Source organism: Lissotriton helveticus, chromosome 6 (assembly GCF_964261635.1).
Source record: "Lissotriton helveticus chromosome 6, aLisHel1.1, whole genome shotgun sequence".
Lineage (NCBI taxonomy): Eukaryota > Metazoa > Chordata > Amphibia > Caudata > Salamandridae > Lissotriton > Lissotriton helveticus.
In genome coordinates this window covers 1,200,731,616-1,200,756,332 of record NC_136067.1, presented here as the reverse complement: position 1 = coordinate 1,200,756,332, position 24,717 = coordinate 1,200,731,616, and the positions used below count along the sequence as shown (strand labels likewise).

At 44.6% G+C, this 24,717-nt stretch overlaps 1 protein-coding gene across 7 annotated transcripts in view; it reads right to left on the bottom strand.

The window, feature by feature from the left end:
• LAMA2 (laminin subunit alpha 2) overlaps window positions 1-24,717 on the bottom strand; it is a 3,430,794-nt gene that overhangs the window by 21,900 nt on the left and 3,384,177 nt on the right. For all 7 annotated transcript variants that reach the window (XM_078648920.1, XM_078648921.1, XM_078648915.1 and 4 more), the window contains one exon: window positions 11,665-11,818. In XM_078648920.1, coding sequence (XP_078505046.1) covers window positions 11,665-11,818 — 154 coding nt within the window. The remainder of the gene's footprint in view (window positions 1-11,664; window positions 11,819-24,717) is intronic.

The following is a 24,717-nucleotide window of genomic DNA, read 5'->3' as shown; positions in this document are numbered from 1 at the left end:
GAAGCTCAGTATTCATAGTGTCCGTAGCAGTGACCGTTGCCCGAGTCTTTGTGGGATGGTTTTCGGGGTGGGCCGTGGTTTTCTTGCGTGTTACCACTGGCCTTAGGTTTTTTAGATGGCGGTGGGCAAAGAGTGTCAATAAGTCCCCCCTCCTGAATGGAGCCAGAACTGACTTAATCTCTGCTTGCATCCATACTTGTCGATGCAATGTCTTCCGTATTTTTATCATGCTAGGGTACAATCTCCATTAAAGTGCCATTTTCCAAGGCTCTTTGTGCTTCCCCCCATTCTTTCCTCCACTGACTATCTCACTTGTTATTGCCCCCCATGGCCGTTGTTAATAAATTGGTGATCGATGAGGTTAGCGGCCTGGCTTTAGCAGTGGTCATCATGAGTGTTTTCCGTTTTCCCATCTCCTTACCTTTATGTGTTACCTTCCCCAGTGTGCTAGCTATACCAGGGGGCTTTTCCCAGGCGCTCTTATCAGCGAACTGTCTGAAATTAAACTCTGGTAAGACCGAAGTTCTTTTTTTTGGTAGCCATAAGAGTTTTTGGTCTCCTGCATTATGGCCTCCAGAGTTAGGCCCTCTACCAAACCCAGTGAATAAGGTAAAAAACGTAGGTGTCACGTTTGATTCCATGCTTTCATTTGAAGGTCATGTGAACCAGGTTACGTCGACATCCTTCTACACCTTAAAATTACTCAGAAGGATCCTTCCTTTTATCCCGGCCAACTTATGGAAATTAGTGGTCTCTGCTCTTGTTCTGTCTAAGGCTGACTACTGCAATGGCCTTTTTATCAATCTTCGGAGAGATGCCTGACCAAGTTGCAGATTGTGCAGAACGCAGCAGCACGTTTGCTGCTGAATGTTCCTAAACACAAATCTGTCTCTACGTCTCAAAGAGCTACATTGGTTGCCGGTAAAGAGGCAGATCAAATTTAAGGCCCTTTGCATAGCTTTTAAAGCTGTTCATAACATAGGACCTGTCTTCCTAAAACAAAATCTGCAGCCTTATATTCCTAACCGTCATCTCCGCTCAGCCTATGCTCAAAACTTGATAGTTCCCAGGTTCAAAAAATCTGCCTGGGGTGGAAGAAGTTTCCTGGTCGGCACTACCCGTCTCTGGAACTCACTTCCGTTTAAGGCTAAAAGAAGAGACTCATCTATTGGCTTTCAGAAAGGCATTAAAAACTTGTTTTTTTAATCTTTGATGTGGTTTTGCCTGTTTTTTACTTATTCGTCTGAGGAGCTAGCACCTTGACACCCTTGGGTGAATAGTTTTGCGCTTTATAAATTTCTTTTTCATTTCATTTCATGTCCGTGCTCAACAGCCAAAGGACCCAGCTCAGCCCAGCCTTGTCCAGACGCAGATGGGCGCAGACGGGCCCACCCGTGGCCTGGGATTTGCCCGGGCACGTCCCAGGCAGACCTGCGCGCATCCTGAGTAGGCCTGTGCGTGTCCCGTGCTGCGGGATCCTGCGTCCGCTTATCAAGCGCCTTCTGGCACTTGTCGATGGCATCTGCAGGTGTGAGCCGCGCACTGCAAGCTGGACGTTGCAGTCCCCACGGACTGTTACCGGAAATGAGGGCAGGCAGCAAAGAGCATGCAATGCATTCCTCCAGGACAGGCAGTAGGTAAAGAAAATCTCACAGGCAGCAAAGCATTCTTGACTTCTTCAATAACTCTGAGGGCACATGTCCCCTTCAACACATTTGTTGCAGAGCAAGTCCCAGAGAATCACAATCTTCAGGTACACCAGTATTGGCATGGCATGGAAAGCTATGTCAGTGGCCAGAGTTAGCAAATTGTGTATTGGCTGTTTTGGCATTGCCCGTCTCAAGTGCCATTTTTAAGAGAGCTTTTTTAAGGGTGGGGAGCAAACTCCGCTTCGTTAGCGGAGTTAATGGAATTTGGCAAATCTGCGCTCCACTTAGGAATGAATAGTTCAGTTTTCAGACTATCTTTAGTGTGGAAAACTCCTTTGTAACTTGCCGCCATGTACTGCTGTTTTATTTCCAAGCAGATGTAACAAACTGCTTCCTTTAAAGGTGCTACATAACTTTCTAATCACCAGTTTTATGTCAGTAATAAATTCAACCACAGTTTGTCTCCGCTCCGCCTTCAGTTGAAGCACTAATCACGTAGAGTCGTGTTTTAACAAAATCCCTGACTTCATTCTCATAGCTAGATACTTTCATACAAATTGTAAAAAAAAGTTTGGAACTGGTTTTGATTTACTTTAGTGTCTCTGGCATTGTGTGCTGATCTCCTGATCCTGCACCGTATACATAGTCAGGTCATTAGGTATAAATTCATATGAACAGTTTTTTTCTTTACACATATTTATTGTTTGCTTAGCTCTTATATACTTGCTTTTCTTAGAGACATTGTTTGAATGGAGCTTTTCTTGGTGGGTGCTTTTTACATACAGGTTATATTTGTTTCTTTCGTAAAGAGCAGTTTTTAGTCTTTTGCAGAACTGGGAGAGGTTTAACACTGACTGGATTGAGAAGCATATGGCATTCCACACTCGGAGGCATACTATAGTGAAAGGTTTGCTACATTGGTTATCTCCTTTATGGTGAGGATTCCAATTTGAGGTAGGATTCAGATATGGTAATGCACACCAAGATCTTATCTTTCTCTATAGATTATGGAAATTGTGTCTAGTTAAGTCTCTGCATGGATTTGTGTATTGTAGAAGTGCTTTTGAACACTATCCTGCAATCAAATTATAGTAAATAAAGGCCTTTACTGAATAGAGGAAAGGGGAGACATTAGGGCACCCCAGAAATAGAAAGGAAAAGAAACCAGGGTAGAGGAAAGAGAGAGTAGTAGCCAATTGTTGCATTGTAGAAGGTTGTTGGTGGGGATTAAGTGTTTAAAAGAGTATGTCAACATTTCTTTCCATGGAACCTTTTTTGAAGGGGAATTATAAGAGCAAGACAGCCCCATGGTTTAACGACGAACTCAAGAGCTCCAAGAAGAACTGCAGAGCACTTGAGAAAACCTGGCGCAAAGACCCAACACCGGACAACATGACTGCCCTCAAGCTCGCCACCCGAAAACACCACCAACTGATCCACGCCACCAAGAAAACCGCATTCAAGGAATGACTGGACAACAACGCACACAACAGCAAGGAACTCTTCAACATCGTGAAAGAGCTCTCCAACCCCAACGCCGGAAACAACGACATCACCCCTTCGCAAGACCTCTGCAACTCCCTCGCCTCCTACTTCCACAACAAGATTGCGGACATACACAACAGCTTCAGCACTCAACCGACGCACGCCACGACTGAACCACCGCCCCCCACCACCACCCTCCGCGCCTGGACCCCGATCAGCACCGAAGACACCATCCGCACGATGAACTCCACCCACTCCGGATCTCCGACCGACCCCTGCCCTCACCACGTCTTCAACAAGGCCGACGCAGTCATCGCACCCCACCTGCGGGACATCATCAAAACCTCCTTCGACACCGCCACTTTCCCGGAGAGCTGGAAGCATGCCGAACTCAACGCTCTACTTAAGAAACCATCAGCCGACCCCACCGACCTCAAGAACTACCGCCCCATCTCGCTGCTCCCGTTTTCGGCAAAAGTCATCGAGAAGACCGTCAACAAGCAACTGGCCGCCTTCCTCGAGACGAACGGCTCCCTCGACCTCTCGCAGTCTGGCTTCCGGGCCAACCACAGCACCGAGACCGCCCTGATCGCAGCTACCGATGACATCCGAGCCCTGCTCGACAACGGAGAAACAGCGGCCCTCATCCTCCTGGACCTCTCCGCGGCCTTCGACACTGTCTGCCACCGTACCCTAGTGCAACGCCTCAGCAACGTCGGAATCCAGGAGAAGGCACTGGAGTGGATCATCTCCTTCCTCGCCGGAAGGACACAGAGAGTCCACCTCCCCCCGTTCAGATCTGAGGCCACCGAAGTCATCTGCGGCGTTCCTCAAGGCTCCTCACCCAGCCCAACACTCTTCAACGTCTACATGAGACCCCTCGCAGCCATCGCACACCAGCACAACCTCAACATCATCTCCTACGCCGACGACACCCAGCTGATCCTTTCCTTCACCAACGACCCCGCCACCGCCAGAGCCAACCTGCACGAAGGGATGACAGAAGTAGCCAAATGGATGTCGAACAGCCGCCTGAAACTGAACTCGGACAAGACGGAAGTCCTCATCCTGGGATCATCACCCTCCGCCTGGGACGACTCCTGGTGGCCCCCCGCCCTGGGCAGTGCACCCAAACCCACAGACCACGCACGCAACCTGGGCTTCATCCTGGACTCCTCCCTCTCCATGACCAGACAAGTCAACGCCGTCTCCTCGTCGTGCTTCAACATCCTGCGCATGCTACGTAAGATCTTCCGATGGATCCCCACCGAGACCAGGAAGACGGTTACCCAGGCCCTCGTCACCAGCCGTCTGGACTACGGCAACTCCCTCTACGCTGGAACCACCGCCAAACTCCAGAAGAGACTCCAGCGGATCCAGAACACCTCAGCGCGACTCATCCTGGACATCCCCCGCCGCAGCCACATCTCCGGACACCTGAGAGACCTACACTGGCTCCCGGTCAACAAGAGAATCACCTTCCGGCTCCTCACCCACGCACACAAAGCCCTTCACAACCAAGGCCCAGAATACCTCAACAGCCGCCTCAACTTCTACGCTCCCAAACGCCAGCTTCGATCGACCAGCCACGCCCTCGCCGCCGTCCCCCGCATCCAAAGAGCCACCACAGGAGGAAGGTCCTTCTCCTACCTGGCCGCCAAGACTTGGAACTCACTTCCGACCCACCTCCGCCTGACCCTGGACCACCTCGCCTTCAGCAAGCAGCTCAAGACCTGGCTGTTCGAGCAGTAGCGGACCCCCTCCCCACAGCGCCTTGAGACCCTCCGGGTGAGTAGTGTGCTATATAAATGCTTTGATTGATTGATTGATTGATTGAGATGTGGTCTGGCTCAGTCCATTTGATTGGATTTTTGATGTGATTTTTTTGTTGGTGAAGTTCAAGGACTTATAAACTGAAATGCTTCATGAGGCGTTGCGGATAATTTATGAAGTAAGATGATTAGGTCTGAATGGTGTGGAATAGGGTTCTTTTTCATTGCAACCTTTTGTTTGAGAAAAATGTAGGATTCAATGTTTTTGAGGTTCTAGGATTTTTGTGGTTCAGCAAAAGCCATAGGAGAACTTGGTGATCCTATCTCTTTTATGAATAAGCTATTTTTAGATGACCAAGATATCTAAGAGGGATAAATGCCATATATTTTAATTTTGGAGTTGTTCCATAGGGAAGCGTAGCGTGAGATTTAGATTTTGTGCAGGAGCAGTTTGTCCAATGATTTGAGGGCTGAGATTGTGTCTTTGAGAATAGAGTGGGAGTTATGTAGTGGTACAGTCTTCATACTAAGCAGAGAGATAAGAGCATAAGGTTTTACCAGCGTTTTTTCAATAAGAACCCAAAGCAGCATTTCAGGGGTTATAGGGATCGACCACCATGTGGTCTGTATGATTGGTAAGCAAGTTGGTAGTTAAGTAAGTTGGGAATGTTGAGGCCTCTGAAACTTTAATTTAATTTTAGTTTCTTGAGTTCTAATCTTCCTTTCTTCCCTTTCCATAGGAATTCAGTCAGAAATTGTGGTGTCAGTTGTTTTAAAGAAGGTATTTGAAAGTTGAATGGGTAGCATGGAGGAAACAAAACTTATTAGTGGGGCAGTCATCATTTGAATCCATTCTACCTGACGACACCAGGCCTTAAATGTATCTTTGATTCTCTTTATTAGGTAGTTTTAATTTGCCTTCTTCATGTCTTCGAGGTTGTTTTTAAAGAGTATGCCTAGGTATTTGATAGGAGAGGTTTGATAGTGTAGTTTGGTGTTGTTCATAACACATGGGAGACTTAAGTTATTTAGTGGGAACATTTCGGTTTTATCTACATTTAAGGAATAGCCTGAGACTTGGGCGCAGGAGTTGAGTTCGGATAGGTTTGCTAGGATGGCAGTGTCTGCCTCCTGTGTAAATATGAGTATGTCGTCAGCATAGGTAGGAACTTTGTGGGTAAGTTTTCCAATGGATATACCTTTTATGTGTTTGTTTGCTCTGATTGATACAAGAAGGGGTTCAATGACTAGAAGATATAGGAGCGGTGATGGTGACTGCCCTGCCTGGTTCCCTAGGCACAGTTTATTTCATTTAAAAGCACCCTATTTACTCTTATACCGGCCGAGGGTTAAGCATATAGGGCAAATGTTTGGCAAATGAAGGTATCTCTGAGGTTGAATTTGGCCATGACGGCTGTTAGGAAAGGCAATGAGCCCCTGTCAAAGGCCTTCTCAGCATCCAAGGCCATTGCTCCTGTGGCTGATGATTTAAGTTGAAGTTATTTCATGATATGGCAAAAAAGTCTGATGTCTACAGAACCATGCCTTCCATTTCATGAAGCCAGTTTCTGATCTATAAATGAGGGATGGGAGGATTTTTTTCTAGGCTGGTTGCCAGGGTTTTTGCGTAAATGTTACAATCTAGGTTTAGGAGAGAAATGGGTCTATAGTTTTTGACCTCTAGAAGGACCTTTCTGTCTTTGTGAATTACAGTGATATTGGCTTCAGAAGTTGTCCCTGTGAATCCCCATGAGTTTTCAAAATGAGTAAAAAGGGATTCCAAATGTGGGATTAGTTGATTTTTGGAATGTTTTTTTAGAAGCTGGCTGCGAGCCTGTCCGGCCCTGGTGCTTTGCCTAATTTGAGGGAATGTATTGACTTCACACTCTCCGTACGAGAAAGAGGTTGTTTGAGAGAGGCGTAATTAGATTCTGAAGGAACTGGGAGCTGTATTGTCTCCAAATATTTCTCATATTCAGCTGTTGTAGTTTTCTTAGGGTTAGAAAGGTCATTAGAAAACTCTCTGAAGACACTGGCTATTTCCGTCTGGTCAGTGACTACCGTTCCTGATTGGTCCTTAATAGATAATATATAGTTTTGATTATTTTTTATCTTTAGGTAGTTTGCTAGCGCCTTGCCTGCTTTCTTTGCATCTTTAAAGTGTTTCATTTTGTTGTGTTGTACCCAAGCATGTGTTCCGGAATGTAAAATCTTGTTGTACTCATATTTTAATGTCTTAAGCTGTAAGAGGAGTGCCTGATTTATGTTAGCAAAGAATTTCACTTCTGATTGAGTATTTTAATTTGTTAATGCATTAGTTAGTGCATTTATTTATGTTGGAAATAATATTAATGAGTTCTCCCCTAATAGTAGCCTTCATGGCATCCCATATGGTTTCCTTAGAGATGTAATTAAAGTGAGTTCCTAGGAAGAATTTGTCTGTGCAGTTTTTTTTTCACAATGTTTGATTGCTGTTTGAGGAACTCCTAGTTGAAACTACATTGATTCTTCCTGGGGTGTTTGAGGTCAATTTTTAAGTCTAAGAGATACAGGCATGATCTGAGATTGATATTGGTTCGATTGTGGAGGATGCAGCAGCTGGTGTTAGAACATTATTAGTTAGTATATAGTCTATTCTTGATAGAGTATTGAAGTTACTACCAGTCGGATATTAGAGGTGCCAGATGTCATTTAGGCAATGTGACTTGCATAAGTTCCTCATTTGTTTAAGTGATTTGTTTAGCCTATATTTATATTTGGAGTGCCTGTCTAAAACAGTATCCCATGAAAGGTTGAAATTACCTGCAAGGAAAAGGTTAGCGTCATTTGGTAAATCACATTTTTGTTTGTTTAGAGTGATCCACAATTCAGGATCCTCAGCTGTAGGGGCATATATGTTCATAAAATTAAGGAAAGACTGGTTATTTTGAAAGTGGGTCATTAGCCATCTGCCTTCATTGTAGTGGGTACTATCTACTGCTGTTAAGTTAGCTTTATTAGTTATCAGAGTAATGGCACTGTTTTTCTTTTTATTGGCTGGTGAGGCATAAATACTTTGAATACCTCGGTAGTGTTAGGCATTACATTCTTTGTGTCCCATTTTAGGGGCTGATTATGGTGCGGTCAGAAAAGGCTTCGGCCATCGGTCGCAGTCTTCCAAACGCATCGTAATATGCCAGTCAGATACCTTTCCGACTGCCTCATTATGATTGAGGCGGATGGAATGGAGTCCGAAGGGCCATTCCAACTGGCTTCCAACGGGCTCTGAGGGCCCTTCCGCCAGTCTGAATGCATCCAGTAATCCCAAGAGTTGCTCTTTCCACCCTTGGAATTACAATTTCGGCTTTTGGCAACCTTTCCATGCCTGTCTTTCCGCAACAGAAAGGTGGTAGGAACTCAACTTTGGGGTCTCCAGTGGGGCCCCCTTGGGTGCACGGCCTCCAGTTGAAGGCAGAGGGGGCACCTATGCTGCCCGCTGTTGATCCATGCACCCCATGGCAGGCACCTTAAGGGATGAACTGCACCTCCTATTTTACAATGGGAGCATGCCCGTTTATGGCCAGAATATATGCTCCCATTGTAAAGTATAGGTATGCGTCGGAACAGGGTTCGGTCGCATCATAATTAGGCAGTTGGGACCGCCGACCGGGTGTCGGTCGGTCCCATGACCTAAACGATGTTGGGTGAAGGAAACTCCGCCCGACATCATAGTCAGCCCCTAAGTTTTTTGCAAAAGTATTATATCACCTTTGAGTTTAGTACAGTCATCTACGACTTTCCTATGTTTAACCAGGTGATTGATACATTTGGTATTGTGGGAGAGTACTTCAAAAGGGTTATTTGCCATTAGTCCAATTCAGGGTGATAGGGTCAGCCACATCATAAGGGTCGCAAACGCAAAAGGTAAGCATAAACTTTTGTCATAGTACGAATATATGAAGAGAAGAGGCCGCATCTTAACCCTAAAAACACTCATTCTGAGACAGCAGTGATAATGATAACGTGGAAACAAAGAACAGAAACATGATGGCTACACAACAATTTCTGCGGCAGAGGACAATTGCCTCTTTTTCCCTAGTAGTTTGAATGTCCATCTGAGTAACAAAAACAAGAGAGGTGTTGGCCAGTGCTCAATCTCTTCAATCCAGATAGCTAGAAAATTAATTAGATTGTGGCCCAGCTGTGTCGTTTTTCTGCTATGGATTTTAGATTTTATTTTTGTGAGTGGCGTTATGGGGAAATGTATCTGGCCGAATGCAAGTTTTTTCTCCTTATGTGGAAACTTAAATCACCAGTGTTGGCTAAGGCTAAATTCATGCATCGAGTGAAAGCAAAGACATCTGCATGTGCTGTATCATATATTTGCCATGGTAATTAATACTTTGCATAGTCTCACATTTCCTGCATGCTTTTTTTATTTTATGCTTTGCATCACTGATTCAAAGGAACCAAAAGAGTTAACAATCGAGGATGCTGCCTAGAAAAAGCAGTGGTTCAGGTGGGAGAAAGGGGGGGGATGAAATCTCAGAAACAAAAAAAAAAAAATTTACCTCCCGGCCAGCGGTCACCGCCTCTCCTGTGTCCCGTCCTATACTCTTCCTGGCTTCTTGTTAGAAACAGAAAGCAGGAAGCATCAGGGCTCCTACACTCCCCGCAGTCAATCACAATGCTGCAATGCAGCGTTGTGATTGGTCTGAGCGCCGTGATATGGTGCTCAGCCAGGGGCTGGAGGGTTGGGCATGTTCTCCATACAGGCTGTAATGCATGACTGTTTTGGAAGGCCGGAGAGGGCCGACCAAACAGTCATGGTGCACAGGAGTGTTCCACTACTCCTCCCCTGCTCTGCAGGCAAGCCCCCTCACACACGCTGTCGGAGCGGGAGGACAAAATAAAATGATTAAATCATTACTTTATTATCATTTTATTTTTTTCTTTCTTTTGCTGCTTCTTGGTATTAGGGCAACACTCCTCCATCTTAGCGGTGGAGCCGCCACTGAGTGTTAATACAATGTATCCATTCATTCATTTAATCCTTCCCAAGTACGAAATTCCCTACATGTAACATTTCCATACATGGGCATTTAAACTCTTGAGTGCATTAATTTGAGGAGAGTGCCAGCCAAAGACCAGTCTTGGGTAAGTACATCTAAGATCTAAGGGCATGATGTACAATGCATTTTTTTTGTCGCAAATGGCCCGATTTGCAGAATCGGCCCGTTTATGACTGGAAAATGTTTTTTTAAATGTGCAAAATGTCAATTGTTCCCAAATCATATTTTGCGATTTGTTATTTGGAAGGTGCATGTTTAGAGTGTCTCTTCCAAATACCAAATTGGTATGGTATTTATTACTGTTTTGCAACTGACTTTTGGTCACAAATTAGTAATACTTTACCACCAGTTTAAAACTGGCACTAACCCATTCACAAAGGAGAAGGGGTCCCTAAGGAGCCCTTTTCCTTTGAGAATATAAATATTATTATTTTTTAGGGGCACTCAGTGGTCCCACGGACCACTGCCTACTCTTAAAATAAAAAGTTCAAAGTTTCATTTTTTTCTGTTTAAACACACCCTATTTTCCTTTAACCCCTTGCATGCTCATGACGGCCCCCGGCCATCATGCATCACGGTGGGCATGTGCTTACGACGGCCGGGGGCCGGCCATATCTCGCCCACTTTTAAAATCGCCCGCACAGCGCGAAAATTCGCGTGCATGCAAGGGGTTAAGGTAAGCGTGCTGCATTTAAAAAAAAAGATTGCTTTATTAAAAAGCAATCATAGACATGGTGATCAGCTGAACTCACCAGGTCACCATCACTGTGATGGCTATGATGCCTAATGGGTTGCAAACTACAAACTACCTCATTAATATTCATGAGGTAGTTCGATTTGAGACCCAAATGGAATCCCTAAGTGAAACACAATGAGTTTCCAACATTAGGAATACCAATTTTCAAATTGTGATTCAGAAAGAATCACAGTTAGGAAATTGATATTCCTAATGTTTGTACATCTAGGGCCCGATGTAGGTAAATCCCATTTACCGATTTTGAAATACCGAATTCTACCGATTCGGTATTTCAAAATCGGTAAATGGGATGTAGGTCCCAACATCTGGATTCGTTACCGATTCCTTAACAATCCTTTAATTACCGATTCGGTAAATACCGAATCGGTAATGCCCATTCATTCCTATGGGCTTTGAAGCCCATAGGAATGATTAGGCATTACCGATTCGGTATTTACCGAATCGGTAATTAAAGAATTCACAAGGGTGCAGGGGGTGTCACTTTGACACCCTCTAGCACCCCCAAAACGGGCATGTGTGCAATATGGCACACAGACATGCCCTAAGGGCACGTCTGTCTGTCACATGGCACATGTGTACATGCACAGATGTGCATGTACACAGGAATCGGTTTTTTACCATGGATTTGTATTCCATGGTAAAATACCGATTCTGTAAGCCATGTGCTGATGGAACATAGGCTACCTACATTGCATATTCGGTAATTTTACCGAATCGTTATCATTACCGAATCGGTACATTTACCGATTCGGTAATGATAACGAATCAGTAAAATTACCGAAAATGTGCCCCTACATCTCGATAGCCCTTTACCGATCGGAAACGGCCGAAAATCGGTATTTTCGGCCGATTCCGATCGGTAAAGGGCTACCTACATCGGGCCCCTGGTCTTTAATTTACAGTCATCATTCACTTCAGATGCTCTTGTAACATATCACAAATGAACGCACCTGCTTTTGCGAATCCGGTTCCATCAAAGTAGGTTCCCTTCTGTGCATTTGCAAAACATTTTCCTACGTTGTAGCTGGAAGTGGGGTTATCAAAATCAATGGGAGACTCTGCCATTTTAAACCTCTTCATGCAGCCTTCAATGCTGTATAACACCTGAGTAAATAATAAGTATTACATGATTCAATAGTACGAGGTAACATTGCACACATACAGTTTAAGTTGAGGAAGAACATTTTATAAAGTTTTCACTAATTCAAATTATCTGACTAACCTGCTGATAGACAAAGGGCCTGATTTAGAGATTGGCAAATGGGTTACTCCATGACAAATGTGACGGATATTCTGTCCACCTTATTACATATGCATTAAATCCTTTGACACTTGTAATAAGGCTGATGGGATATCCGTCAAATTTGTGATAAAGTAGCTATCTGCCAAATTCTGAATCAAGTGCAAAAATTCATGCAATATTGAGTTTTTAGATTTGTGATTCTTACCAAATTAGTTTGGATCAAATGTATTTAAGAATCATAAATCATTTACAATTATGCTAGCCTCAGTATGATACCAGGTAGTCAGACTCACAGTTAATCTGAGTTTTTCTATTTTAATATTTATTAAACTGTGAGAATTCAGATATATTGGAAGATTCTTGAGAAAAGCTAATTATTTGACAATTTAGATATTATTCAGCAATTTGCAGTAATATCTAGGGTGGAAATTCCTGTTGACCCGTTCAAATGGTTTCCATAGGATCTAGTTGGTGTTATATGGCCTTTGCAGCATAAGGTAATGGAGTGCTAGGAAGTGTGGAACATTGTAAACGATTGATGAAGAGACCATCTAAGAACTGTAAAATGAGTCCAGGTAGAAGATAAAGGCCCACTTAAAGACTATGGATAGTGTGCATTACCACAAGACACTTTTGCTCCCAGCTCTATGTTGAATATGAAAAACCTATCAAGGTCAAAAAGATTAAACACAGGTTTGAGATAGAATGAATAAAAGCATATGGTGTAATTATGATAGAAAGGGAAAGGAGGACCCCAGTAATCCTCATCAATTACAACAATCTTTAGTCATTTAGGCTCATGTACCTATGAAAGTTCCCTACAGTCTATATTAACTGTGCAACCTAGGAACATAGATACACAGTTCACAAATTCCATAATCTGAAAATAATTTCCCTATTTGTTAATTTTGCTCTATGAGACATGCATTATCATTCTAATAGGCCGAAAGCTGGAAGGATAATAGTCTACCCTGCTATGCATGAAGGCATCCTTCGGTGACTTCATGTAGCAGAAACAATAAGTTGCCTTTTCACCTCTGTGATCTCATTGGTGCAGGGTTGCTTCAGGGAGCTGAAAACTTAGATGCGAGTGTGGGGCCAGTGCTAAATACTGTGAATGGAAATGTACCTGCAAGTGGCTTGTGTCTGGAAAATGGCGTGCCCTCCTCAGCGTGTGCAGGGCTGATAAAGCGTTTGACATCAGGAGAGCTTGCCAATAGCCTTTTTGGCCTATTGTGTGCTGATAATTTCAAGTGGATTAGCCATGGACTTGATTGTGAGAAGGTGGCCTGGTATATGCTGTCCACTAATTAAAGTGGGCACCCTGTACCAGTCCACATGACCATTATGATGTATGAGGTCAAAGATAACTATCGAAAGTGATCCTAGTGTTAGCTATGGGGAGCAGCTTTCAGGCTTAATTTTGAAGGAATGTAAAGCAGCTTGTTTTACAGGAATATCACCTCCTGGATAACTAAATGAAGGAGAACCACACAGTAGTTATATAAAAATATGTATTTATTAATATAACACTCTCTACTACCCTCTACACGAGGAGAGAACACAAAGCACACAATACTGGATCAATAGAACAGTTGTAAGTAGCGCAATACCCAGCGGGCTCCAGGGGAAGACCGAACCATATACTAATATGGTGGTATAAAAATCACAATTTGACTAGACACAGTGCCTAGTGCACGTAGAATCGCTAGGAACCCTAGGAACCACCCAAGGTGTTGACACAGGAGACCCACGGAGGACGGGTGCAGTGAGGAAACACAACCGCGTGCTCCGTACAACTCTATGGGAAAGTCGCGGTTGCAAAGTTAAAGTTTAAGGACCCTTCTAAGAGGACTTAATACAAATCCAGTGAAACATAAGAGTTTAGAGAGCCACACAACCCGTGGATATCGTAGTACCCGAGTTACCTATCCCAGGGGAGCCAGGTGCATAAGTCTGAAGTGGCGTCGGAAACTCTCGTCGTTCTCAATGGGAGGAAGTGTAGAAGTACTGCTGCCGAGAAGGTGAAAAAGGTCCAGTGGAATCCAAGCCTGAAATCTGGATAGAAGGAACCTGAAAGCAGAGGGGACAGAGTCTGGGTCACTTCAGAGTGGGCAGGGGCTCGGTAGACAAATGCCCACTGATATCGGGTGCTTCAGGTGCGAAGAAGGGCTGCTTGACTCTGCAGCCACGAGGACGAGGAGCTGTCAAGGATGACCAAGAGCGAGTGGTGAGCTGCCCTATGAAGGATGTCGAGTACTGAGGGGTCGGTGTCCGGCGGGAGCACCAACACGCCTGGGCAACAGCAACCCACACAGGAAGGACAAACCGGTTAGGGTGTGGACCAGCAAGGTCCAGGGCACTCCCCAAGCAATGGAGGGTCAGGGCACGTCTGGAGCAATGAGGAAAGCCCAAGAACAATCAAGATGACCCTCAGGAGGACCCACAGGCCGAATGACCAGGAGTCGCGAGGGGACCTCGAGCAAGATATCAAAGCACCAGTGAAAGTGAGGGACAAGCATGTCCCAGGTCTTACTTTGTCCTAAGTGTCCTGCTAATGGGATATCATCTGCCAGTGTCAGTAGGAAGCCCCTAAACTTCAGAGGTATGACCAACCTCCTGGTGGCACCAGGCTTGGGGTCTCAACCCTCTGACTAAAGGAGTCCTTCATCCCAGTAGATCCTGTGGGACCCACTGGCACTCCCAACAGCCTCAGCAGCAGCTTGCTGTCTCAGGGGTTCAAGAGAGGGGCAGCTGTGCTGCTCCAAGCTCAGATCTGCCCTGGAAGGACTCCTGTCCCCAAGAACTCAACCTTGTCATGTTCTGTAGTGTGTTTATCTAGGTACCTGAATCGATATTCCTATTCTTTGCCCTTGTGTGGTTATAAATCAATAATATCCCTACAACGGCATAGAAACCCTTTTCATAATTCAGTCATAGCGCATGCTGTCACATTAAGCAAGCCTATTCCTCCAGCCCCCTAGAAAGCACACCGAGTTCCTAAACAAATCCAAGCCTCCAGCAGCCTGGGAAATCCCCGCTGCCGTTGTTTTGATTTCGTCCAAGAACTCATGTAAAACACTGTAAGAACGACCAGTTCTTAGTGACATCTTTTATTGACGTCTTATGTCCAGCCTTACGTCAAACCCGGCACCTTTCAGGTATAAATATACCAACGTTGCCTTAAGCAAACACACGGTGGTGATGAATCTGGAGCAGCTACTACTTGCCCGAGAGCCCAGCTGATGCAAGAGCCCACGGACGCTGCCCCTCCCTTTTGACGCGCTGAGAAAGACGCTGTCTTTTCTCTTGCCGAGAAATCCAGCCTCCGGCATTTCCAGCTTACCCTTGCGGGTGACTGGGATACCGAGTCCTGAGAGAGAGATACCAGCCCTCCTGCCTTCTAATACCCAGGTACTGAACTGACTAAACCCTTACAGAGAATTCTTGAGTCAGATTCTTGGCAAAACAAACTTAACTTAAACTGCTACTTACTTACTCCTTCCCACGTATTAGGCTTAGGTCAGGTACACCGGGGTAGGCGTAGTTAGAAGCACCAGTTGAGTACGATTAGTCAATGTATATATGTATGTATCTATTTTATCCATTTTAAAGTATCATATGGCTAAGAAACCATATCAATGCTTTTACAGTATTATTTCATAATCCTGCTTTTACTGTATGCACTTTACTTAACTATAAGTATTGCAATTGTAGCAATTCATTTCTCTTGTATGAGGAAAGAGACTGCTCAATAAATAACACCTTTTATTGAAAACGCCCGTCTCTCTTTTTCTCTGCAATCTGGTGAAACTAAGTACGCACTTATTGACTGAGTGAAATAGCTGTCTTTTGTTTTCACACGACTCTAGAGATATACTCTTATTCAGGGAGAGCAAAGTTGTCATGTTTTATGGTTGTCAGAAACTAAATCCCTTCTTGTCATCCAGGGAGGTTAAACTCCTCCTCGCTTATTCGAGAAAGTTTCTAGTGAACTCTGAGCTAGCTGGCAAAAAACTTAAGTCTAATATAGTCAGTAGAGACCTAGTTAACCTCAGTCCTACGTCTACACTACTGAAGATATTATTCCAATGCGCAGAGCCTATTGGGACTATAGGAACTACACTACAGTTCAAGTTCCTCTGAGACAGTTCCTTCACAGGGACTGGGATCATCTTCCTCAGGAGATGTATCCTCACTTTGAATCTGGGGGAAGGACACTGCCTTACCCCTACCTCTCCTTCTCTTGGAAGGCACCTGGTCCCTTTTTCCAGGATCCAGGGCCTGTTCAGTGGAAGACATTGTTGCCTGTGACCAGGTCACAGCAAACACATCTGCAGAAATGCCCAACATTGCTGCATGTGTCCTGAGTTTCACCTCAGTCCAAGCTGTAGTCTCCAAATCATTGCCCAACACCAATTCCACAGGGAGTTCTGAGCTAACCACAACCTTTTTAGGGCCAGTTACCCCTCCCCAGCTGAAATTAACAACTGTCAAGGAATGGTCTGTCCTGACATTGCTAGCATTGGTCACTTGGTACATCTCAACAAGTATGACCTGGTCAGGGCTCACAAGGTCCTTAGTCGCCATTGTGACACTGGCTCGTGTATCCCTGTATGCCATGGCCTCCTGCCCATTTATCAAAGGCTGTTGTCTGTATTTGCCTCCATGCCTCCATCACAGACTAGAACAGCGTGAGCTGGAGTTCTGACTAGGCAAGAACCCATCTCAGATCTCAGGGTTAACCATACTATACCCTTTTTTCCAGTACCACCACTTGGAGCTGAACTAGGGGGAACAGTTGCCTTAGGGGTAGTGGTGGTGGTAGGTGGATCCTTGGCTTTGGCATAATTGGCATCCCTAGGCAAATGTGTATTTTCCTTACACAGGAACACCAAGGCTCCTTTCTGCCTTTTCTCTTGTTAGATTGTGACCCTCAGATGCAGGTTTTTGGGGCCCTGAAGAATACTTCTGGTCTTTACCCTTCTCCCCACCCTTATCTGATGGTTTAGCATCAGGCTTCTTTTGGTCACCACCTTGGTTCTGAGTTTTCTGCTTCACCCTGGTTCTGACCCATCTATCTGCCTTCTTTCCCAATTCTTGGGGAGAAGTCAGATCAGCAACAACCAAGTACTGATGCAACAACTATTTTTGGCAATTATTAAGAATTTGCTCCCTCATAATCAAACTGTACAATCCCTTGAAATCATTCACTGTGCTGACAAGTAACCAACATTCCAGAGCCTTAGTAGCACAATCTACAAAGTCGACCCAGTCCTGAGTCTATGCCTTCTGGGTGTCTCAGAACTTAATCCTGTATTGTTCAGTGGTTAAGCAAAACCCATCAATGAGAGCACTCTTCAAAACTGAATAATTTTCAACATCCTCTTCAATAACAGTGAGGAGCTTATCTATAACTTTGTCAGCAAAGGAGAGTTACACAATAACTCCCCACTGCTCTTGGGGGACCTTCTGTACCTTACAGGCTCTCACCAAAGCAGATATCCATTTGTGGAAGTCGTCCCCCCCATGGTAGGGAGGGACTATCTTGCTCAGGTTCCTATGGTCATAAGAGTATTCTTTAACCCTAGGGACACTGTTGCTGCCACCATGGGACTCTAGTCCCAATCTCTTTCTAGCCCTCTGGAGCGCTAAGGATTCCTTATCCAGTGCCAATTGCCTCTTTCTTGGGCCTAAGCTTGACTTTCTCAAGCTCTAGAAATTGGCACTGTCTATCATAAGAGTTATCTCTCTTATTGGATATGAAAGTCCCTACAGAGATTCCTGAGTGTCGAGATTCTACAAAGGGAGATCTATATCTCCTGGGAAAACTCTGTACTCTTCCTGGTGGAGTGAAGAGAGGGCCACTGGGCCTTCTCCCCCACCTCCTGGAAGATCTAGGTTGTCCTGGTTGGAATAGTTTTGATCCTCCTGGTCAGGGTTTGATTCCAGATCAAAGAAGGTATCACTTCCTGGCCTTTCTTCAATCCCTGCCCCACCCACTCTATCTACCTCATCAGACCCTGGGGTCTTCTTAAGGTCATCTAAGCGTAACACCTCAATGAGACGTCTTCAGTTTCCTAGAAGCACGCATGGCTTTCAAATCCTGAAATGAGAGACCATTGTATCTAGAAGACAGAAAGCCACTGGCTTCTCCTTTAGAGGACATACTAAGTGTGGTGTATGCACCTACCTAACCTAGTGGGAAATAAACTCTCTTAGGTTGGAGAAAGGGTGTGCTAGACCCTTGACTTACCCAACGACAAGTTCAGTAGAACTTACTTATTCTAACTTGAAGTATTATATATGCCTAATACTTTAGTGGTTTTCCGTTAATCACTCAATGAGATTTATCTGGTAAAACAATAGCAAGCTTAAATCCCAACCGCTGCACACCAATGTTAAAAGGCGGCCTGGTATATGCTGCCCACTAATTAAAGTGGGCACCCTGTACCAGTCCACCTGACCCTTATGATATCAAAGATAACCTTATTGAAAGCTATACTAGTGGTAGCTATGGAGAACAGCCTTCAGGCTTAATCTTGAAGGAATGTAAGGCAGCTTGTTTTACCAGAATATCACCCCCTGAATGACTAAATGAAGGAGAACCGCACAGGAGTTATATAAAAATATGTATTTATTAATATAACACTCTTTACTACCCTCTACACGAGGATAGAACACAAAGCACACAATACCGGATTAACAGAAAAGCTGTGTGTAGCACAATACACAGCGGGCTCCAGTGGGAAAACAAACCATATACTAAAATAGCAGTATAACAATCACAACTTGATTAGACACAGTGTCTAGTGCACGTTGAATCACTTGGACCCCAAGTAACCACCCAAGGTGATGACACAGGAAACCCACGGAGGACGGGTGCAGTGAGGAAGCACGACTGTGTGCTCCGTACAACTCTATGGGAAAGTTGCGGTTGCAAAATTAAAGTTTAAGGACCCTTCTAGGAGGACTTCGAACAAATCCTGTGGAACTTAAGAGTTTAGAGAGCTACCCCACACGTGGATACCGTAGTACCCGACTTATCTATCCCAGGGGAGCCGGATGCATAGGTCTGACGTGGCGTAGGAAACTCTTGTTGTGCCCAACGGGAGGAAAGTGAAGAAATACTGCTGCCGTGAAGGTGAAAAGGGTCCGGTGGAATTCAAGACTGGATTCTGGATGGAAGGAACCTGAAAGTAGATGGGACAGAGTCTGGGTCACTTCAGAGTGCCCACCGATGTCGGGTGCTTCAGTTCCAAAGAAGGGATGCTTGACTCTCCAGCCACGAGGACCAGGAGAAGTCAAGGGAAACCAGGAGCCAGAGGTGAGCTGTCTCACGAAGGATTTCGAGTGCTGAGGGGCCGGTGTCCGGCGGGAGCACAAACAAGCCTCGGCAACTGCAACCCACGCAGGAAGGACAAACAGGTTACAGTGTGGACCAGCAAGGTCCAGGGGACTCCCCAAGCAATGGACAGTCAAAGCACGTCTGGAGCAACCAGGAAAGCCCAAGAACAATCAAGCTGACCCTCAGGAGGACCCTCAGGCCGAATGACCAGGAGTCGAGAGGGGACCTCGAGCAAGTTTGCAAAGCACCAGCCCACGGAGCACATGATGCGAGGAGGCTGGAGTTCTTTGGTGAAAATACTGTTCAGGGTCAAACGCACATGCTCAGGAATTGACAACAAGCATAGGCACCTGCAAATGGACCCAGTCACCAGGGGTTTGGGTTATGCAGCCCTCACGAGAGATACTGACCTCAAACTCAGTGAGAGGGCAGATCGACCTTGGGGACCTTCAGGAACCCACCTCCTGTGTTGCTGAAATCTTCGGAGTCCGCAGGAGCTCATTAACAGCAGACTTCACTCCAGGGGAAATTATTCTGTTGTCTTAAGTGCACCACAGGTCCTGCACAGAGCCTGTATGGAACAAAGGCACAAACTAAGCTTTGAACGGAAAGGGGGACGAAGTTGATCCCAGTCGAGGTCCAGCAAAGTCCAAGTGTCCAGACGGTCAAAGGTCAGTGGTTTCTTCTTTGTAGAATCTTGACCACGTAAAATCTGAAGTCTTACAGCCAGGTAAGCACTTTTTTATCCACAGTAGAGGGTTGGACAGATTCAGGGGACCCTCCTAGGGGAGCACTCCTCCCGGCAGTTATTAACACTTGCAAATTCACTTTCTCTCCTACATAACGATAGGACGCATGGCATGGGAATCACTTTATTCTGTCCCTGCCTCCCTTAACAGTGCATTCAGCACCTCTAGACACCTCACTTTTGTGTGGACCACACGCCCATTAACTCATCTATTGTAGTAACAATTTACCCGGGTAGCGGTCAACCCTGATGCTCCGTACATCTTTTTACCGCTATTCCGAAGCCAAGGTCCTCGCAGAATATTCCGCCAGGCGCCACTAAAGGGCATACACAGCCAGAACGTTACTCTGGTCCAGACTAGGTGAGTCCTCTGCCACAGTCCTTGTGTCCACCGCTGAACTTAAGTGTTCCACACGCCTGACAATCATGTGTCCTTTGTCTGTAGACTGTGCCTAAATAATCCCCCTCCTCTCCCTGCACCATGTCCTGATGAAGACCCGTAGTGACTACAGAAGGGAGCACACCGTGGGTTGAAACGTCAACGATATAACAAGGCTCAGACCAACCAAGGCCCTACACTCCAAGAACAGCATTAATAGCCATTAGGGCTTTTAGTTTTTGCGTCTGGCCAAAGAATTGTCCCTTGTATAGAAATCCTGAAACCACCATGTATATACTGCACCAAGTTTATCACTAAGCACATATGTCACATGAGCACTATATGTATATATTTGACCTATTGTTGAACAGCCTCTTTGTATTCTTGTGAATATATTTGAATGAAGTAATTCAGATACAATGTAAAGTGGATATGCATACATTGTGTTGTTGTGATTATTCTACATAATGGCCATCATATGTCTTGGCGTGTGTATCTTTCATGCCCTGTGAATATTTGGGTCAAGCGACACTTAATGCACTGATAAAATTACTTTTGAGAACCCAGCAGAACCGTTTTTTGTTAATAAATGCTATAGCCTGGTTCTGAGGGACACCGAGTCGCCCCACTTTGTTATTAGACCTCCTAGGGGAGGGACAGGACAGAGGGGTGGCTACACCCATGTCCTTTGTCCAGTTCCGAGCCAGACCAGGAGCCAATGGCACCCAGAACTGGTTTGAGCTGGACCATGCCCAGGGACACCAAATGTGCCCCCAGTGCACACTTTCAGGCACTCTCAGAGTCCACCCATCCAGCCCCAATACACTAAACCCTGTGTGGGAGAAGGTCACACCTCCCTGAGACAGGATGCCTATTGTGATGCCTTCCTCTGCTTCAGCGTGGCTCAGCAACAGGAGGGCAGAAATGTGTCTCTGTCTGGCAGCATCCATTTTGTGCTGTCCCGGTCGAGAAGCCTGGGACCAGATAGACCAGTGACCTCACGAAGCTCGCTTCAGAAGGGTAGAATCCTACCTCCCACACCAGTTACTGGAGTGGCGGCATGATTCCAAGGTGTTTTATACCAAACACGATATGTTTCTATGCAGCCGTTTTCGAGATAGCATTTACCACGAGGTTATAAGGCACCTCTACCTAAATGTCCAACTGAGTCAAACACAACCCTGGAGTATGGTCTCCAAAGGCTGCAGAGAGGCTCTGCTCTTGCAGGGGCACCCTCTCACCTAAAACCCAGGACCCTGTCTTCAGGAATGTTAAGGCCTGCTATAGGGATGACTTATACGTTTTAAGTGTAGTGACCATTAGATATAGTGAACCTATATCTAAAGTAAATGGTGGAAGCACCATCTTACTTAGGCTGCAGTAGCAGACCTAGAGTTCCATTATGTATGGCCTCTCATGGGTGGCATAACACCTGCATCAGCCCCTGGGAGCCCTCTGGGGTATCTATGCCTTGGGTACATGGTGTACCATATACTAGTGATTGATAAGGGTACGCCAGTATCCAATCTGGAATGTGCCAAAGTACATGTATGCCAATTGAAGGGAGACAATATTTAAGTAGGGGGTGCACTCCTAAACTGATTAGTTTAAGTCCCTGTGATTCAAGTTTATCTAAAGGTGCTGCGGCTGACAAGGGCTGTCATCACTTGTGGACTGAAATGAACAATAATCACAAGCTGCGTGGCTCGAATCAATCGCGCACTGTTCACCTGGTGTTAAAAACACCTGTTACATGTAGTCAAAATGAATAACTCCATTTTTCTATTCATACACTTGTATTTACAACCATCATTTTCAAATTCAAATAATGATTTTTCATAATGCTGTACATGACATTTCAGATTTGCAAAAAATAACAATAAATCTTCTTTTTCAGTAATGCATAAATCACAATACAATATATTTTGATCAAATAAACATTGTCTTTAGAGGTTCCTGATGCATTTCGGAACCTTGCTGATTCCTTCTTCAGGGGCTGATCTGCAAATTAAATATGTAATGTAACATGTTAATGCCCATGGTACTCAAACACCTAAATGTCCGTAGTAATATGTGTAGTATTTGCATACCTTCTTGGTGTTATGTAGGGAGAATGAGAAACCATACATCTAAAACGACCAGAAAAACCAATAGTGAGGCTACCATTCATATCACACAATGAAAAAGATGCGTTTCTTTGGAAACCACATAATTGCTGAAGGCTTACCGCAAAGTTCGAGACCAAGTGTCCTATTAAACTGTCAACACAAAAGCCAAATTGTATATTAAAACCCAATCATCGTATTCCTTTAACGCTGGTCAAAAAACATCCTACTCTCTTCAATGCCATACCTGGAATGCTTTGTCGTAACTCTATTCTGTGAACAAAAGATGCCGGTAGATACATTAGATCCCAAACTGCATGTTAATGTAACACGTCATGCAATCAAACGAAGAAGCTGTTATAGCCATACCTTAACTCCTCTAGCTTGCTGATGCACCTTAGGGGAGATACCAAGAAAACATTTATGAGCTCATGACCTACAGGGGTATTTACTCTGTGTCATGCGCTTCAACAGAATATCGCGCATTCAGCGCGGCTCTTACACCTGACTCTGATCAAATCCGGCATATCAACAAACTCGCTACCTCGGTGCTGGAACAACGCGGCACCATATAATGTGCTCCGATGCTAAAATCAACACAAACGACAGACTAATGGTTGAGCCCGTAACCAAGTAGACAAGAGCTCCGGCGGCCATATTTGAATGGAATTTCTACCCGATAGTAGCCGTTAACCATATGTTATACCCAGTGTGATTCTAAAGTGACGCTGAGCCTGCCAAACAAATAGTGAATATTTACCAAAAAGACAAGCTGTGTTATTAGAAACCTAAACAATCTTTGTACTCCGGAGCAGATATACCGAACAACCTGCAGTAATGTCAAAATGATCAAACCATTCAATGTTGTAATACAATGGGAAGATCAATCATTGCTAATGCCTGGAACCAGTCATGGTCATCAAAATGTATGTGTGTAAAAGAAAGGGAAAAAAGTGATGGTGTGCTTCTAATGATGAGGGAACAAATGATCTAGTGATACACTTGACATCTGTGTTGTGCTGAACTGATACACCTACGACAAATGACCAGTGTGAGTCCTAAATGTAACATGACAGATCCAACCTATCATTTAAGCCAGTTGGAGTCATGGTATTCAAGATTTTTATCTAATATGCCTCCCGTTGTAGGAGTCTTTTGTGATTATCAACTCCTGTTACCAGTAACACTTGATCTATGATCAAAAAGCGTAATTGAGAAATAGAGGTTCTCTTCAAACCAATAGGTGGCTAATGCTGAGGTCAAATTTTGGGTACGGATCCGGCTTTTGTGCTCTGTAATTCTTAATTTCAATTTACGTTCTGTTTTACTAACATACATTTTACCACACGGGCATTTAATGCCATGGATGACATTTTGCGTATTGCAGTCACTGGCGTGTCAAAGCTATTTGAGCTCCTGTTGTCGGGTGAGTCAATGTGTTTCCAAGTATGAAATTATTACAGTGGGTGCAGTTATGACATTTCATGGTTCCTTTAAAAGACTGGTCGGTGGTTCGTTGTTAGTTTGTTATAGTAATTGTCGTCAATTCTTTCCTCTGGTGTAGGCATGGATTGGAGGGTCCTTGAAAATATTGTGAAAATCTGGCTCGTTGGAAAGGAGTTCCCATCTGGTATTAATGATTTGTCAGATGGCCTTCGATTGGGTAGTAAATCTGGAGACAAAAACTGTGTTGCCCGAAGTTTGCCTGAGTTTGGGTGTCAATAAATCTTGTCGATTAATTAAAGCTGCTCTGGCCTTGCTGGCTTGCAATGTGTCCTGAGGGTACCCTCTATCATTATATCTTTGAAGATGTTCATCCGTTTTTGTTTGATATGTTTGTGGATCCGAACAGATTCTTTTGATGCGCATCAGTTGAGAATATGGTAAGTTCTTAATTAAACTTCTGGGGTGGAAACTTGTGTACTCCAATGCATTATTGTGATCAGTTAGTTTGGTGTATAGTTCAGTTTGCAATCTTCTCCCGGTCAGTCATTTGATCACTCTCACATCCAGAAACTCCATCGATTTGATGTCAATCTTATGGGTAAATTGTATTCTGGGGTCCACCATGTTCAGTTGTTGTATCATATTCTCAAGTTCCTCTCTGTATCCATCCAAATCAAAAAAATATCATCAATGAAACAACAATATAATCTGATGTTGGTCCACCATGCCTCATT